The following is a 17663-nucleotide window of genomic DNA, read 5'->3' as shown; positions in this document are numbered from 1 at the left end:
ATTTGAAAGCCATACCATTGTTCATTCATTCATAATTTAAGAGCTGTGCTCTTGTCGGCGGAGCTCCCACCATCTTCCACGATCTTCTATCAGTCTTTTTAGTTGTTTATACGACACGACTCCAAAGTTTTCATTAACTTGCTTGATATAGCTGTGTCTTGGTCTTCCCCTTCCTCTCTTTCCATCTATTTTTCCTTCAATAATGTTATTAATTAGTTCGTCGTGTCGTATCACGTGCCTCAACATTTTCCCCGACTATTCTCAATAATATCTATGATCTGTCTCTTTTCCTTAATCCTTTCAAGCACTTCTTCCTTCCTTATTTTATCTTTCCAGCTAATTCTTTCCATTCTTCTCCAACACCACATTTCAAAGGCTTCCAGTGACAAACTGGAATCTTTCCTTTTGTGTCAATGTCCACGTCTCACAGGCATACAAGGCTATACTCCAGCTGTAGGTCTTGATAAGTCATTTACGAGAGGATCTTGATATATTAGCTCTCAAAAGATGTTTTTTAAGCATGGAATGAATAAATATACCATTGTTCATTCATTCATAATTTAAGAGCTACGCTCTTGTCAGTGGAGCTCTTGCCACTTTCCGCGATCTTCCATCATGCTCTTTAATTCTTGATACGACACGACTCCCACTTTGTCCTCAATTTGTTTGATGTAGCTATTCCTTGGTCTTCCCCTCCCCCTCTTTTCTTCTATTTTCCCCTCAATAATAATTTTCATGAAATCATCGTGCCGTATCAAGTGCCCTAACATTTTTCCTCGTCTATTTTCTATGGTGTTCAATATTTGTCTTTTTTCTTTTTTTTCCATTGTACGGTAACTAAATAGTTTTTTTTTAACAGACCTTCCTAAACCTGGCCTTGGGTGACCGCAGCTACGTCACGGAGACTAGGATCACCAACCTCGAATACAAGAACTCATATTTGTACTGCGAGGAGAAGAAGCAGTGCGCCCATGTTGACATCAACTCGAAGATTAACATACCAAGTTAGTACCATATTTATATTAAAATTCTTAGCGCTGACAATGTTATCTGATTGAACAGAGATTAAGTGCGTAGCGGTTTCTATGTTGATTGTCGTATGCCTAATCCTTGTTGTTAATTAAATATAAGTAAATCAATATTTATTTAAAAGAGCAACACACAAGTTTCTTGCTTATTCTTCTTGTAATGAATCTGCATTCCGAATAAGCGGTAGAATAAAAAAAACTTGACTATTCTATTTCTATTTCTATTCTATTCTATTACTACTAGCTCTGACCGCGACTATCATCATCATCATCGCAGCCCAGACGTCCACTGCTGGACATAGGCCTCCGTGATTAATTTCCTCCATTTTATTTTTTGTTTTGACCGCGACCATGCTGCGGGTTAAATAAAAAAAGGGTTTATTGAATTTATCTTATGAGATAGACATATACTGTCGCGGACATTTTTTTAGATCATTTAAAGAGGAATAATTCTTTCATACATATTTTTTTGATAACTTGAAACATTTACGCAGCGCACGCAACGGATGCCCTCAAATATAAATAATTTTCCCCGTTTTTGCTACATTTTTCACTGATGCTTCGCTTCTATTGGTCGTAGCGTAATGTTCTATAGCTTGACGGTCTCGGTGGTCTAGTGGTTTAGCACTCCGCCTTAGTTCCGATGGTCGCGGGTTCGATTCCTCGCATGGCACAAACTTTTGTATTCATGAGTATGATTGTTTGTGTCGGTCTGGGTGTTTTCTATGTATAATATCTATTTACGAAAAAAATATATCTATGTATTTGTATCAGTTGTCTAGTACCCATAACATAAGCTTTAGCTAGCATAACTTGGGTCTAGATGGCGCTGTATGAATTGTCCTGAGATTTTTTTTATTTCCTTTTTTAATAATATTATTTTTTTTATTTTAATTGTTTTTTTAATAATATTATTATCATCTTTTCAGATCCAGGCGTAGTACAACATGCTATCAACGTTAATGTTGATTTGCGGAAACTTGGAGTCGCTCCCGAATTCGGTCTTCAGATCACCAACGAGATTTCTGAAAAGAAACTCCCACAGTACACTCTGGACTTACACGCTGCTAAGGATGATAGGAAATACCATCTCAATGTGTACAGCCATCCGGAACAAGGCCGTAAGTTTGAAGTTACTTTCATTAATAGCACAGATAACATAATGTGTTAATAGTACTTACTAGATGTACCCGTGATTTCGTCCGCGTGGAATTTAACTTTATTTTTCTGAAATAAAAGTAGCCTAAGTTACTCCTTATTACATCAGTTACCTGCCAAAAAAAGTCCCGTCAAAATCGGTTCAGCCATTTCAGACAAAAATTGTAAAAAATGTTATTTTGGTATATGTACCGTATTTATATTCATATGCATGTAGTAAAAAACCGTTATTTCCGTAGTACAAACAGACACTCCAATTTTATTTATATGTATAGATTTTAATTATTGACTAGGTGGTCTAGCGGTTTAACACATCCCCTCACTTCCGATGGTCGCGGGTTCGATTCCTCGCACGGCACAAACATTTGTATCCAATTGTTTGTGTCGATCAGTCTGTTTTCTATGTATAATATATGTGAAAAAATATCTATGTACTTATATCAGTTATCTAGTACCCATAACACAAAGTTTAGCTAGCTTAACTTGGGTCTAGATGGCGCTGTGTGAATTGTCCTGAGATTATTATTATTAAAACTTTAACGCAGACAAATACCTATAACACAAGGTTTAGCTAGCTTAACTTGGGTCTAGATGGCGCTGTGTGAATTGTCCTGAGATTATTATTAAAACTTTAATGCAGACAAAAATAAATGTGCATATGGCGAACATAACACCCTACGGCGTATATTTTTTTTTTTATACTACTATGGTGGCAATCAAGCATACGGCCCATCTGATGGTAAATGGTTACCGTAGCCTATGAACGCCTGAAACACCAGGGGTATCATTTGCCCGTTGCCGACCCTTAAGAAACCTTAATATACCCTTCTTAAAAAACCCCATGCTGTAGTCTCGTGGGAAAACCTCGGCAGGAAGTTCATTCCACAATCTAAGTGTACGCGGGAGGAAACTCCTCTGAAACCGCACTGTTCGGGACCACTTAGGTTCCAGTGTGTGGGGATGAATTCCCTGTCGATGGCGAGCGGTGCGGTGGTAAAAGGTGGCTGTCGGCATCATGTCGATCAATTCCTCAGAACACAGTCCGTTGTATAATATTTATATGGCGAAACAACGTTTGCGGGATCAGCTAGTTAATTTCAATTTTCTTCACAGAATTCCCCGCCGGTATCACTGTCTCCCTTCCACAACGTGTCCTGGCACTCGAGACCAAAGTGGTATACCCCACAAAGAAGGACCTACCATTCCCCATCTCAGGAGAGCTGACCATCCACCCAGACAAGAGGAAGCCCCAATATAAGACTGCAGCCAGATTTTTGGTCGACGTGAAGGGTAGCGAGAAGCAGCATCTGCTTATTGCCGACTTTGGATTCAGTCATCCTAAATTGGGCAAGGTAATTATAGACTAGCTGAATCCGCGTATTCGTCCGCGTGGACTTGACTAGAAAATTTTCCTAAAATAAAAGTAGCCTAAGTTACTCTTTTATTTATTTATTTTTATTATGTTGTAAAAATTACATATCTTATAATAATTGCAGGAGGCCTTGCTCAAGATTCGAGGCAATCTTAAGAACAGCGATAACATAGTCCAAATTGAAACTTCGGCCAGCATCTGTCACCCAGTTCTTGGAGCTGTAAGTATATTTGATACTAATTTACTAAATCCTAAAGGGCATCGAATTCAATTGAATTTACGATGGCTGGAGCCAAAGTTTGACCCCTAGGGGTCAAACGGTACATGGTCAATTAAATAGAAAAAGGTAAATTTTCAAAATTAGAAGCTAGAATTACCTCCTTTTATATAAGTCAATTAAATTAACCACGCCGTCTTAATCATTATCTAAATACTTTTAACATGATATATAACACTTCTGTATAAATTTAAAACTTTAAAGGAAAACATAATTTAAATTATTTAAGAAAAAAAGACTTTATATGCTTGTCTTGTTAAAAATGTACATTTTGAATACTGCCGTTTTTCTATTTAACCGAACATATGTACAAAAAGGGGTTCTATAAGTTCTTTCGCGATATTGGAGTGTCCGAAGAACTCGCTCTAATTTTATCAGATTTAGCCGTAAGACCTTTATGGCTAAATCTGATAAAAAATAAAAATGATGATTGAAAGGACAAGAAACGGATAAGATCATATGATGACGGCATATCCATAGTACTATTGTATCTGTATACAAGTTTACTTTTCTCACATTACTATTAATCATTGGAGAATATTAAAAAAAAAAATCTTCTGAAACTGTTATTTAATATGTACGTTGTTTTCAGGACCGTGAATCGAAATTCTTACTGGAAGTCGGCACTAGTTCACTTAAACTTGTGGTAAGTAAAGTTATAATAATTATCTTGGTAAAAATGTCATTACCGGCCCACTTAAAGGTCCTGGATTCGAAACCAGTCATTGCCGAAAAAAACTTTGTGTGTCATTTCTACTCCAGGGGCAACAACCTCCGGATAACTAGTTCAAAGCCCCTAGGGCAAAAAATAAAGAAAACTACTTAAACTAGCTTACTAAATGTAGTGTCATACTTGGGGACAGTTCTTTTTTTTAAGATACTTATATAACATAAGGAAGTAACAACATTTTTTTTCAGTTGGACACACCAATTGTCAAAGTGATTGAAGTAGAAAGCAACCTACAAGTGAAGGATAACCTGCAACAAGGGGACCTGAAATTCTGTCTGCTTCAGGGCAAACCAGTCACAGTCCGCGCTCTCATCAAGGACTTCCAATATTATGAATTCACTACAGGTTATACAGGTTATTTTGAACTACATTCTGTGAAATATATTTACTACAAATATGTTTCTCAATGAAATGACTCTTTCCATTAATGATTAAATAAATGATAAACCAGGTTTGATAAGCTCGGTGTGTTGTCTAGAAACCAGGTCACATGTTGTGTGGAGCGCAAAAAAAAAAGCGAAGACAAACAAAATATATTTTAGTCGCCAGATTCTATGAAAGAAAGCGAAAACTCATAAATACAAAAGTTTGTACCGTGCGAGGTAACGAACCCGCGACTAACGGAAGTACAATGGCGTGCTATACCGCCAGACCATAGAATGCGTGAAATCCAAAACTTTTTAATTTGAATTTGAATTTAGCATATACTAAACACTAACCATTTCTACAGATGAGTCAGATCGCAAGCTGTCTGTGATCGGTCACCTGGACCCTGAGAAGCGCGTGGACATCAGCGCTGACCTCGTCCTCTCGGGAGAGAAGAAGAACATTGCCCACGGTGCTCTCTTCTTGAAGGACAACCTTGTGAAGAGTGACTATGGAATTTCTAAGGAGAACTTCAATTACTTCGTGGTAAGGGGTAGCAAAATTCGTTTAAAAATTATTAGCTTCGTGGATTCCTACGATTCTTAAGTACTATGAAATCACATTTTAATTGTAGTATTAAAAACGAAATTTAAAATACCATAATGTGATCATTTGTGACATGGCGCGGGAAAGGTTTAAAAATTACTGATATTCCTGGGATCTGCAATTTATATAAATGATGGTATTCAATCTCTCACAAGTAATGTGTCTTTATATGTAATTTAAATCTGCATTGTCACAGAACGCACTGAAGAATGATTTAACAAACCTGGAGTCGCGCATCAAGCAGCTGGGAGAGAAGACAAACGCAGACTTTAAGGACATCGTGAAGAGAGTGCAACCCAAGATCCAAGAATTAGAGAAATGCTACAAGGAAGACTTGGAGAAGATCTACAACGAAGTGGTCAACGATAAAACTCTGAAGGAAATCTCGCAAGTGCTGTAAGTTTCAAAATTCAACTCTATACATTTTTATCTTGATCCACACAAAAAGATCAAACAACCTAGTGTCCTAATGGTTTACTACCTCGGGGTAAATCAAAAAAGAGGTGAATTTGAATCTATGTAACTAACACCATTTTGTATATCTCTGACACTGTAGTGATGAAAACAACAAATCAAATAGTAATAATAGTCCTAGATAATTCGTATCTAGTCCCAAGCAAAGCCGAGCTTGTATGATGGTTATTAGATAACTAACATAACTTTTTTTTACATAATATATACATAGAAATGACCCTGATTTATACAAACAATCATACTCTTGAATACAGTTGTAAAGTGCTAGGAATCGAAAAATAAGACGCTCGGCCACAGACCGAATCCGAACGACTGCGGTAAGGCCCATGTTGGTTTGTATAATGAGAAATCTGAACATTTCAGTCTGAACACTTTCGTCTTCTGTTTCCCATAATTTCGACATTTGCTAAGATAAGAGTAGTAATTGTGTGTTATTTATATTAAAAATCATTATTTTGTCTTCAGCCAAGAGGTTGCGCAGTTCCTTGCTAAGATCATTGATGACATCGTCACAGCGTTCAAACCCCTCGTTGACAAACTGTACACTGTTGTTAGTGACACTCTCAAGCAACTTGAAGAAACTTTCGACAAAGAGGTAATAAGTCAATATTTTAATGTTACAGAATAGAATTTAGAACAGATTTAAAAAATAATAAAAAACGAGCAGCAAATCTAAATAAAATATATTAATTCAAATCTATCATCAATTAAGATACGTCAAATACACTAGGATAAAAATAGAAATAATCTTTATTCAAATAAACTTAATATAAGCACTTTTGGATAGTTATATTTTTTTCTACTCATTCGGAACGCAGAGAACGGTTCGCAAGAAGATATATCAAAAATAAGAAATATAGTATTGTAACTTCGAGTCTACTGTTATACCTAAAAAAGCTGTATCAGTAACAAAATTAATTATTTCATCACTAAACAATAACTGTATATTTATTTGTCTTACATTAGGAAGTGTTAATTTAAGACACTTGCGTGTTGCTCTTTTAAAGAAAAGTTATTTATTGACGATAATTATTCGTGTTAAGACCTGTTTAACAATATAAATAATGAATATTTAATGTTGTAGATTGCACCTCAAATAAAGAAACTCTATGAAACCGTCGGAGCCATCTTGAAGGAGTTCTTCGATGGACTGCTTGACATAGTAGCACATTACGCAGCTCTCGTCACCGACTTCTTCGAAAAACACAAGGCCGAGCTTAAGGAACTCACTGACGCCGTCACTGGAATCTTTAAAGGTATAGTAGAAGTAGTATATAATAGACTTCATTACCGTTTCTTTATGGATGATAATGGAATGGTGCACCTTCCTGCGCTAACTGCTTACGCTGGCTGGGCACTGGTGTAGGATGATAAAAGAACACAGAGTCAAGTCAGTTGACGCTCATCATGACAAATTGACCAAGAATTTGTCAGGATAGTTTCCATGGGGAACCACGTGGAGATCAGCTTGACTTGGTACCTTGCCAGCTATGGAGTTATTAGTTCATATTACTAACAATTCCTCCTATATCCTATTATTATACTGCTATATCTTTACCCGAAACATAAAGTGGCGATCACAGTATAAAGTGATCTATTTGACGGCTAAAATAGGCGAGACAGAGGTACCACACAGACGAATTTGATCAAAGTCTAACTAGATGAAAGTAATTGTTATGTTAAACTTAAACTTTTTACAGAAATCACCCGTATCATCGTTATCCAACTGAAAGAACTGAAAGTGAACGTAAAGAATAGCTTGGAAGCAATTATTGCATACGTCACTGAACTGGAGTCCTCCATTGTTAACATCGTGAAATCTAAGGTACGAGATTCCTACATTATTATTTTTATTGCAATCTACTACATAATAGTATCATCCCTGATAGAACGCTAACGAATTCCAGTTTATTATAAACTTTTATATAAAAATAAATTTTTAAAAAAATATTATAGTTTTTTCAAATAAATGTAATTCAAATCGCCTAATATTATATTTATAGTTTGATTACGTGCCTATATTTCATATATATGCCTTGATTTTCTCCGAACAACAGAATAAGTCTTCTAGTAGAATAATATGACATTTGCTGTTTTTAGTATGAAGAATTGGGAGTGCCAGAGAGTGTACTGAATGCTCTACAGGAGATCCACAATACTCTACGAGCATTACTGCCTACAGAAGAAACTAAGAAGTTCGCTGATTCAGTATACACTTACGTTTCCAAGGTACCATCATCAGAACTAAAAACATAATTTTTAGATGTATCTACATTTATATGCTGCTTCAAATCACTATCCTTGACTTTTTCTCTACTTTTAAATTTACTAATGCTTATAATTGAAACCATATTTGCCCAATGGTTAAATACCCCGACTCACATCTAAAGGTCGTGAGATCAAATAACGTAATAAAAAGAATTGTATATCATTTTATAATCCTAACTTATTCTCCAATGATGATGATGAATATTGATGACAAACCAAAATTACTCCGAGACGTAGCTATAGGCTCGCTCTCTGCTACTTTCAATTCAAATATACCGAGCGAATACGGACAACGGCCAAAATGACAGGCTAAATGCGGATGATAGAATCCAACTTACATTACTTACCTGAGATTTGGATATGTCTAATGTTAACTTCACCACGAAATCTACAGTTGAGGATACTGACTACTTCATTAAGCATAACTGTCGTAAGAAATGTATTAAATTAAAAGCCCTTCTATTCTATCATGTAGTAATAATCCTGATGTTGATGATTTCCTGGTTAATGGACCACCATTAAAATCATCTTAACTCATATTAGTTACACCACTAATTCAAGAAATGCCTTAAAATATTTCTAATTTGCTTCGTTTAGAAACTGCGCGCTGAGAAGTTCGACGAACAATCCGAATTGCGTATCATATACGAGAAATTCACTGTGGCGCTGACATCGCTCATCCAATTCCTCCGCGGTCAATTCAACCAATACGGAATACCATCTCTGTTCAGCATTGACTCTGTAAGTACATTATCTTTTTGTTTTACCTTTTAATGTCACAATTAGAAGTATATTTATTCCTGTGGCTTCATTAAAAGACATATGTGATGCATTATTTTTCTTTAATGTTTCATATTCAATGTTTTATTAAGTTTCCTCGTATCTATTCAATATTTTGTTCAATACACCGCAGAAATTATCTATTCCAATATCAAATTACTGATCAAATAATACTTCACTTAAAATTTTATCAAATTCTTCCTAAACTTTCTTATTGTAATCAAGTACCTACGGACTATAATGTGCATATTAAGTTAATGTTTTTAGCTTAAAATTATCAAGTAATTCTATTATTGCCTTTAAAATACTTTACTTATCTTCCTTTTTACAGATACCGTTCCTTACTGCTCCCGGACAAATTTCTTACACTCCCACGGGTGTTGGGGCATCGTTGAGTTTGGTGAACCAAATACTGCGTGGAGACGTCCCCGATCCGTTATCAGTAATCCAGGCATACAGACCTCGCAGCTTTGACCCTCTTGAAGAAGTCCCCGTCAAACGTAAGTTTTATAATTATTTTTGAACAGAAATTGATCTTGTTGTTGACATAAAAGTCTAAGTACTTCAAGTAAGGAAAAAGCAAATTGTTAGAAATTCACCGTCATCTAAATATTTGTAATAAACAGCACAAGCAGATAATTTACATAGCGCCGTCTAGTTCCAAGCTACGCAGTGCTTTTGTACTAGATCACTGATAGATATATTTTTTGTCAATACATACATAATGTTCATAGAAAACACCTGTACCAGTACAAAGAATCATATTCATGAATAGAAATGTTTTGACCGTGTTCGTATTGTATCGAGGCATCGAACTCGCGACCATCGGAAGTAATGCGGTGCGCTAAACCGAGGCAGTCAATTTGAAAGATCATGGTAAAACAAAAATTCTTGATCTAATTCTCACTAGTGTGGTACAAAGTGTAATCTTACATGCAACATAACCTGATGGGTTAACGAAGTATTAAGGTAGAAGTTCTTTAAAAACACATTATCAACTCTATTTTTCTCCTGCAGTTCGAGCTGTCGTTGTTAACGGTCAACACATCTTCACATTCGACGGCCGCCACCTGACGTTCCCGGGCAACTGTCGCTACGTCCTCGCTCACGATTACGTCGACAGGAACTTCACGTTTGTCCTGCAGCTGCAGAATGGCAAACCCAAATCCCTTATCCTCGAGGACAAGAGCGGCACGACTGTGGAATTAAAGGACAATGGACAGGTAAATAAACTATGTTGTGATAAAATTAATCAAGTAAAAGTCTGTAAAACTTTATTGAAAAGAAAATAATGAAACAGTAATATTTTGGAAATTTCCAAATTGTAATTGTACTTCTTCTAATCAGTTTATTAGTATAATGACGAACATATATCTAAAAATTTACCTTGTAGCTAAGAATGAATTTATTCTGAATCATCCATGTGAATTTCCTTTATCTAAAATAAACAGCGTTAACAGTTTAACAATTTAATCTGTAACAGGTTGCCCTCAATGGCGCTACACATGGATATCCAGTTGAAGAGAAAGACGTGTTTGCATTCAAGAAGCCTGATGGAGTACTGGGTATTGGATCCAAGTACGGTGCACTAGCATACTGCTCTCCTAAACTTGAGGTACGTTCAAAAATTAGGAAGCCAATAAAATAATCACATTGATAGATTAGAGATTTACCACAGTAGATTTTGTTCAAATGCATTTACATGTAGACAAGTGTTTAGGTTGGAGGGCAAGATGTGGCACCGAAATTACAACGTAAATTGGTGCTACAGCTTATTTCTCTTGAATAACATATATAATAGCATATCCTCGTCCATCTACTATTTTCCACATTACACAACATTGCTAGGCTCTTATCGGTGGAGCTCTTACATTTCCCATTATTTTCTATCAAGCTCTTTAATTGTTGATACGACACGTCTCCAACTTTTGCCTTCATCTACATGATGTAACTGTATCTTGGTCTTTCCCTTCTCTTTCTTTCTCCTTTCCTTCATAACTTCATCATGTCGTATCAAATGTCCCAACATTTTGCCAGTATCCTAAAAATATATGTAGATTGTTTAATTTAAAGCATTATCCGTATGTTTAGGTGTGTTATATCGAAGTCAACGGCTTCTACCTCGGCAAGCTGCGCGGCCTGTTAGGCGATGGCAACAACGAACTCTTCGATGACTTCAGACTACCCAATGGAAAGGTAATATGAATATTATTTGACAACTTTAGTGAAGCAGATATTTATCTAAACTCCCTTACTTCAACAAAATCATCTTTTACAATACTAAAGCAGTTGGAGGTACCAATAATATATATAGATACATATTATAATAATAATAATAATAATAATAATCTCAGGACAATTCACACAGCGCCATCTAGACCCAAGTTAAGCTAGCTAAAGCTTGTGTTATGGGTACTAGATAACTGATACAAGTACATAGATATTTTTTTTTTCGTAAATACATACTTATTATACATAGAAAACACCCAGACCAATACAAACAATCATACTCATGAATACAAATGTTTGTGCCGTGCGAGGAATTGAACCCGCGACCATCGGACGTAAAGCGGTGTGCTAGACCGCTAGACCACCGAGGTCGTCAATTATGTTTAATAGATTACATCAATCAACGTGACTTCTATGTATATTATGTACATAATGAATATGATTAAATAAGATAAATGTCAAACCTACGTCCTTCTTTAACCAAAATACTAGGATTTGATTTTCACGAAATTTCATAATGATTTCTTAGGCCGACAAAAGTATGAAACTTTTAGACAAGTTAATTGACTGAGGTATTTCTTATATTGCAATAATTAATTTTAAGTACACTTAAAAACATATTTTATACGCTGTATGTTGATTTATATTAAAAAAATAACAGATTTTTATGACAAGTACAAAAAAAATCACCTTTAATGAAATGTAGGTTTGATAATTGCTTTAATATGTAATTTATTTTCAGATTGCTAACTCAGAATCTGAATTTGGCAACGCCTACCGGCTGGCCAACAGCTGCCCGCAAGTCAAGACTCCGGAACACTCGCAGCATCAACACCACGCTGCCCTGCCAGCTGCCTGCGAGCAGGTCTTCGGAGGAAGCTCCACGCTACGTCCGCTCAGCTTAATCCTTGATGCGGCACCATTCAGGTTTGTAATTCGCGATATCCTCCAACATTTACTTTAGAACAAAGAAGATTCATATGTTTTTTATTATTATGCAAGTTGTTTATGGTACGGAATATTGAAAGAGTAATTCTTATGGTTTTGTTTATGATTTTATGTTACTAATGAAAGTAACTTTAGCTAAAACTAGTTTGCTCGCGATTTTGTCTGCATATTTTTATATTAGACCAGACATAAAAATGGTGCAGGTAAATTGCATGTTATAATTTACGATTGTTTTAATATAGTTACGTTAGAATTAGAATTAACGGATTGATTACATATTACGGATTTCATTGTCTAGTAAATTTTAAAATGGATAAACAAAAGAGAGCACGAAGCGAAAATTGGTTGGAAGACGACAAGGTAAGATAGTGTTTACTTATCAATATTTGTTAATTTGTCCAGTTTTGGATCAAGTAAATTATTTTTTATGTACGACTTTGAATTTCACTTGTTTTAACTTTTTATTACATTCATTTAATGCATACCTTATTTTTGATAGAATTTATTGTTGGAATTGATCCGCGATCGTGTCGCCGTACTAGAGAATAAGAATACGGATACGAATACCAACAACTGTAAAAAGAAAGGATGGCTGGAAGTTATGGATAGGTTATTTATTATTTGTAGAAGCTAGCCCGTAGATTAGAGTAACTTGCATGCTTAGTATAATTTTATATGTGAATTGTTATTGCTCATGTACTTACACTTCAATATATTTTTCAGTTTTAATGCAATGTGCAAAGGTAGCAGACGCACATTGCAACAAATAAAAACTCAGTGGGGAGTCATCAAAATAAGTAAAAAGAAAAATTTAGCAGACCAGAGGCGATCTCTGAATAAAACTGGTGGAGGACCACCTACTGTGACTGTTCCAGTGGACAGTACAGACATATTGGCATGGTTACCGCAGGAGTTTTACGTGGACACCAATCTATATGATTCTGACGCTAAAACAGGAATTCCAGATGATCATGTAACCTACTTTTTATTTTTTCATTACATATAATATAAAAAGTAAAGGTAGTAAGTGTAGGTTCATTAATCATTGTGTTCATATTTCAGATAAATGAAATAGATGTACCTGTAAGCGCTGTAAGTAATATATAATATGTAGTATCTATTATATCATGACATCAATGAACTCAGCATAATGTATATTATATAACATATATATATTATTTTTATAAAAGTACATGTTGTAATTAAAAGATTCCAGACAAACCTAGAGAACCAAAACTGAATGAAAAAGCACCGGAGATGCCAGAAATTATTTTGGATCTTGATGAAATTATTGAAAATGTAAGTAATATAGAACTTTTAAATATATTTTGTGTGCTAAATGACTGGGACCAAAGATTATAAAGAGATGTTTGATATGATTTATTAAATTGGTTGGTATAATATGGTGTTTAATATACATAAATTTTGTTATTTCTTTTGTAGTCTCAAAGTGGCAGCACCAAAGAATATATTTCAAATGAAGGAAAGAAATGTAATAAAAAAAGAAAGGTACCCAAATAAATTTATACACAATAAAATACAAATATTTTTTATAATTAAATAATTGTTTTTTTTTTATTATACAGCTCACAAATACAAACAATTATATACAAAAAATAGCTGATACAGAGATCAAGAACAAAAATGAATTACATAATATACAAATGGATAATGAAAGAAAGAAAGCAAGAAATTTAGACTTGGAGTATGAAATTCTACAACAAAAATTGATATTTTATAGAAAGAAAAACAATCCAAGTATGTAGACAACTTGTAACAAGTTAAATATAAAATATAGTAAACAAAGTAAATTAACATAATTTATTTTATTAAAAATTATTTTGTATAAATGTATCCAAAATATATCGAGAGTGTCTTCTTACAGCACCATTGCCCATTCCTTCATCAATTTGATGTTGTGATTGAATGGTAACCTCTTCAAGATTCTCATATTCTGAAATTAAGAATATTATTACTTTACAGGCCCATAATTTATTGAAAAATATAATGTATTGCTACTTATCAAAACACAGCTTAAACAACAAGGATTAGAAACATGTCTGTATAACTATATTCAATGGATGACTGTGACTGCATCATATATCAGAAGATATAAATAACAACAATATATAAACTACATTAAAACTTTGTCCTTTACACATAATCTGGATAAATAGTTTGAAAGTTACATATTCATAGCAGACCTGTGAGGCTTCAAAAATAATTAATTCTGGAAGATTTTTACAAAAATACATTTTCATATGAAGTCACAGGCAACCGCAAGTTGTAATAATTGTGTAACAGTGCAAATTATGAATGCACTGAAGTTGATAATCATTTCATAGTAAACAAATTAGTGTTTGTACAAAAACTTGTATAGTAGGGGAGGTAGGGGAGCATTGGGCACTTTTTTACATAAATGTTAATAAAACTGTTATTTTTTATCATAATCAAAATTTTATTCCTAATATAGGGAGCACACATATTTGGTAGTAATTATTATTAAGAAAAGTTTCAATATTGTTATTAGTTTCAAAGTTACAAGAGATCTTCGAACACATGTCCAAAGTGCCCAAACCTCCCGGCGGTCGGGAGGTTTGGGCACCCATGTAGGGAGGTTTGGGCACTGTATTTAATATGCACGAAATTGCTTTACTATACTACTAGGCTTAAGTATTATATAACATTACTATGAAAAATTGTAATACAAACATTTTTTCTTATCATAGATTTTAGAAAAATTTAACAATGTGACTTAGAATCAGTACTGCACGATGTTAGACTTAATTAAACTTATCTTATATTTATATATATATAAACCTTGTCAAATTTATATTTTAAGCTGCCACGTTTCATCCATGTCGTTGGTGTAGGCAATTTTGTCTTTATATCTTCCAGGAGGACACTGGCTACGTCCTCGATGTCAGGAAATATAAAAGTATTTCTTAACTTACTCACTCTCATAAATTTTACAGTTGCCATCGTCTGATTAACATTTTCGATTATTCCAACATAATGGTAGACAGTTTTTTTGGTGTCAAATTTCACTAATACAAAGTTATTGATCTGGAAATTTCTATCCAGAACGATCACATCGTCTTCATCAAAATCTTCCGATTCAACAACGGTTTCACTATCAGAGGTTTAAACATTTTCTATTTCATCATCGCTGCTAATTTTCCTGTTTTTCTCTGGTTTAAGTAAATTCATCAGAAGTTTTATAATTTTTCTGTCCTGTATTTTTGAAGCATTTTCTATTTTTGTTGAGCTCTTTGATCTTATTTTTTCTTTGTCTTTCTTCTTCTTCCATTTCTATAAACTTTTCTCGTGTGTCCGTCAATATTCTAGTTTTTCCCTTCTTCCGTTTCATACCCTGCAACTCCGTTTAATGCCTTCGGATACGGTCTTACTACATCAGGTGTTACATTGACAGTGCCACTAATTTGACTTGTAGAACGAGATTCCAATAATGAGATGGCCCAATGACTTCCAACAATTTGAACTTGTAATGATCTCTAGACTCTGATTTTCCACGCGGTTGAAGGCTGTTCAGTGACAGGTTGGTCCTGAAATAGATTGTTCTGAAGGAACATTACCCTCTTCCGACAAGCAGCGATCAGTTATAGAAGAACAAGCGAAATCTTCATCGGAGAAAATATTTGAATTCAATGGCCAAGCATGCCGATATTTTCAAATCCACTTTGAATATTCTGCAACTTGAATGCTAGTGGAATGGCTATTTGCTGCTAATTTTGGTATTTCATAAATTGTTACTGTTTTTTATTACATTGCTTACCATCTAATCTGTTACATCAGTGTTATAATAAGTTTTCAGTGAATCCTCGACAGTCATCTAATGGACTTGCAATATCTGCAGTGTGGTGGAAAGTCATGTAAAACAATAATGATTGTTTAAAAATTTGAAATAATTATTATATATCTTTCATGATTGTCCAGCAGCAAAAGAACTGGCGATGAAGGCGTTGGTTTGCGTGTCTCTCAAATGGTGAATATATTTTAAAAAATTTGGTGATGTCATCCACTGACATCATGTGCTGCTCCATCTGAACCAACAGGGGCATCATTTAGCATATATGTTTATGATTAACCCGTGGGAATATGAAAAATCAGTGTCGTTTTAGCAGATCCAATGCTTAATAACCGTGCAAAGTGATGCAGTTACAAGCGTCCCTCTTTCAGTGATAGTTACTTTAAACTCTAACTTGTCCAATCCAGTGCCTCTGAGAAAAAAATATCGTTTGAAATGTTCATAAAGATGCATATTGTAAAAAATCACAGGATGTTAGCACGTTTTATTTATTTTTTTACGTTATTTATTTTTCCTAATAACGTTTCTAAAATGATCGCGTCAAATTTGAAACTGTATATAGACATATATCGAAGAGTTATAGTATATTTGGCATTCCTGGGTCCATGTTTAGTATCTATTCTGTATCTAAAAATCAATCTCAACATTAGGATGCAAGTTTCTTCTCTGTCCAGTTATCAAAGATGTTGTTTTTTCGAATGGCAGTGGCGTATTCATAAACCAATTCGCGTGTTTTCAATTTTGATATCCGTGGATTGATTTAAAAGAATGCTTTACAACTTATTGCGTAAAATCATGTCATTAGTATACTTCATCTTTTGAATATTTGAGACGATATAAATTTACAAGAATTATCTTTTACGACACCACCCTGCTTATAACCGGCGAAGCGTTGATCTTGCAGTTGTCATATTTATTCCACTCATCATGTGTGCTTTTAATTTTAGCCCTTTGCGAAACGTACCAATGCGCGCTACACGACCGTATCTTTAGTTGTCTTCGGAACTGATTTTTCTTTTTAAATGAAAACGGCATTGTCAGGCTGCGAAATGATTAACCACTGTTTCCATAGGCATGATAAAAGACACCAAAATACACGGTCAAAACAGATATGGTAGCTTCCCTGTGTGGTAATTGGACGGTGAATAATTTTCCGTTCCTTCTAATCACTTCGTAGGGACCCTGCTCCCCATGGTAGACCGGTTTTCAAATAGATCCACACGAATAAATATTTTTATCAAATGTTTTCAACCTAATTTACAGAAAAATATAATATTGCTTAAGACAAAAGAAAAAGATAACTGGTCGTAACTTTGATTATAGATTGTAGTTTTTTGATACGTAAATCATAATAAAATATTGAGTCGGTCGTTTGCGACGGGGTGAAAAAATCGCCTTACGGGAGTCGTATGTTGTGTCCGTATGTTAATGATGCACTGACACTTTAGATAAGCGGTGTTGCTAGTGAATAAAGTATAGTGTCTGTGCGTAGAAAACAAAAAATATCTATGAAACTTTGGTGGTGAAATGAGCTGTGAGTGCCCAATACATCGGACTGCCAACGCTCCCTACCGTTGCTAAATTTTTTGTAAAAATTG

The 17663-nt window shown here is 34.6% G+C and overlaps 2 protein-coding genes across 2 annotated transcripts in view; both read left to right on the top strand.

Moving 5' to 3' along the window:
* Window positions 1-17663, top strand: part of LOC131843144 (apolipophorins) — a 56481-nt gene that overhangs the window by 31007 nt on the left and 7811 nt on the right. The window contains 18 exon segments of the mRNA XM_059191748.1: window positions 860-1004; window positions 1958-2149; window positions 3300-3538; window positions 3683-3778; window positions 4428-4481; window positions 4754-4919; window positions 5296-5477; window positions 5734-5933; window positions 6477-6606; window positions 7096-7267; window positions 7712-7836; window positions 8112-8240; window positions 8877-9020; window positions 9391-9559; window positions 10077-10282; window positions 10543-10674; window positions 11151-11255; window positions 12031-12215. Of these exon segments, the coding sequence (XP_059047731.1) occupies window positions 860-1004; window positions 1958-2149; window positions 3300-3538; window positions 3683-3778; window positions 4428-4481; window positions 4754-4919; window positions 5296-5477; window positions 5734-5933; window positions 6477-6606; window positions 7096-7267; window positions 7712-7836; window positions 8112-8240; window positions 8877-9020; window positions 9391-9559; window positions 10077-10282; window positions 10543-10674; window positions 11151-11255; window positions 12031-12215 (2771 nt within the window).
* LOC131843143 (uncharacterized) lies at window positions 12222-14609 on the top strand. The gene is made up of 8 exons (XM_059191747.1): window positions 12222-12596; window positions 12736-12845; window positions 12960-13209; window positions 13299-13328; window positions 13446-13535; window positions 13680-13745; window positions 13823-13994; window positions 14220-14609. Exons 1-8 carry the CDS (start codon window positions 12546-12548, stop codon window positions 14225-14227), a joined length of 777 nt encoding a protein of 258 aa, XP_059047730.1. The 5' UTR covers window positions 12222-12545; the 3' UTR covers window positions 14228-14609.

This window comes from Achroia grisella, unplaced genomic scaffold (genome assembly GCF_030625045.1).
Source record: "Achroia grisella isolate CSIRO2021 unplaced genomic scaffold, CSIRO_AGI_Agris_v1 utg2786, whole genome shotgun sequence".
In the NCBI taxonomy this organism is placed as follows: Eukaryota; Metazoa; Arthropoda; class Insecta; order Lepidoptera; family Pyralidae; genus Achroia; species Achroia grisella.
The sequence above is the reverse complement of the archived record's forward strand: the minus strand, read 5'-3'. Positions and strand labels throughout refer to the sequence as shown.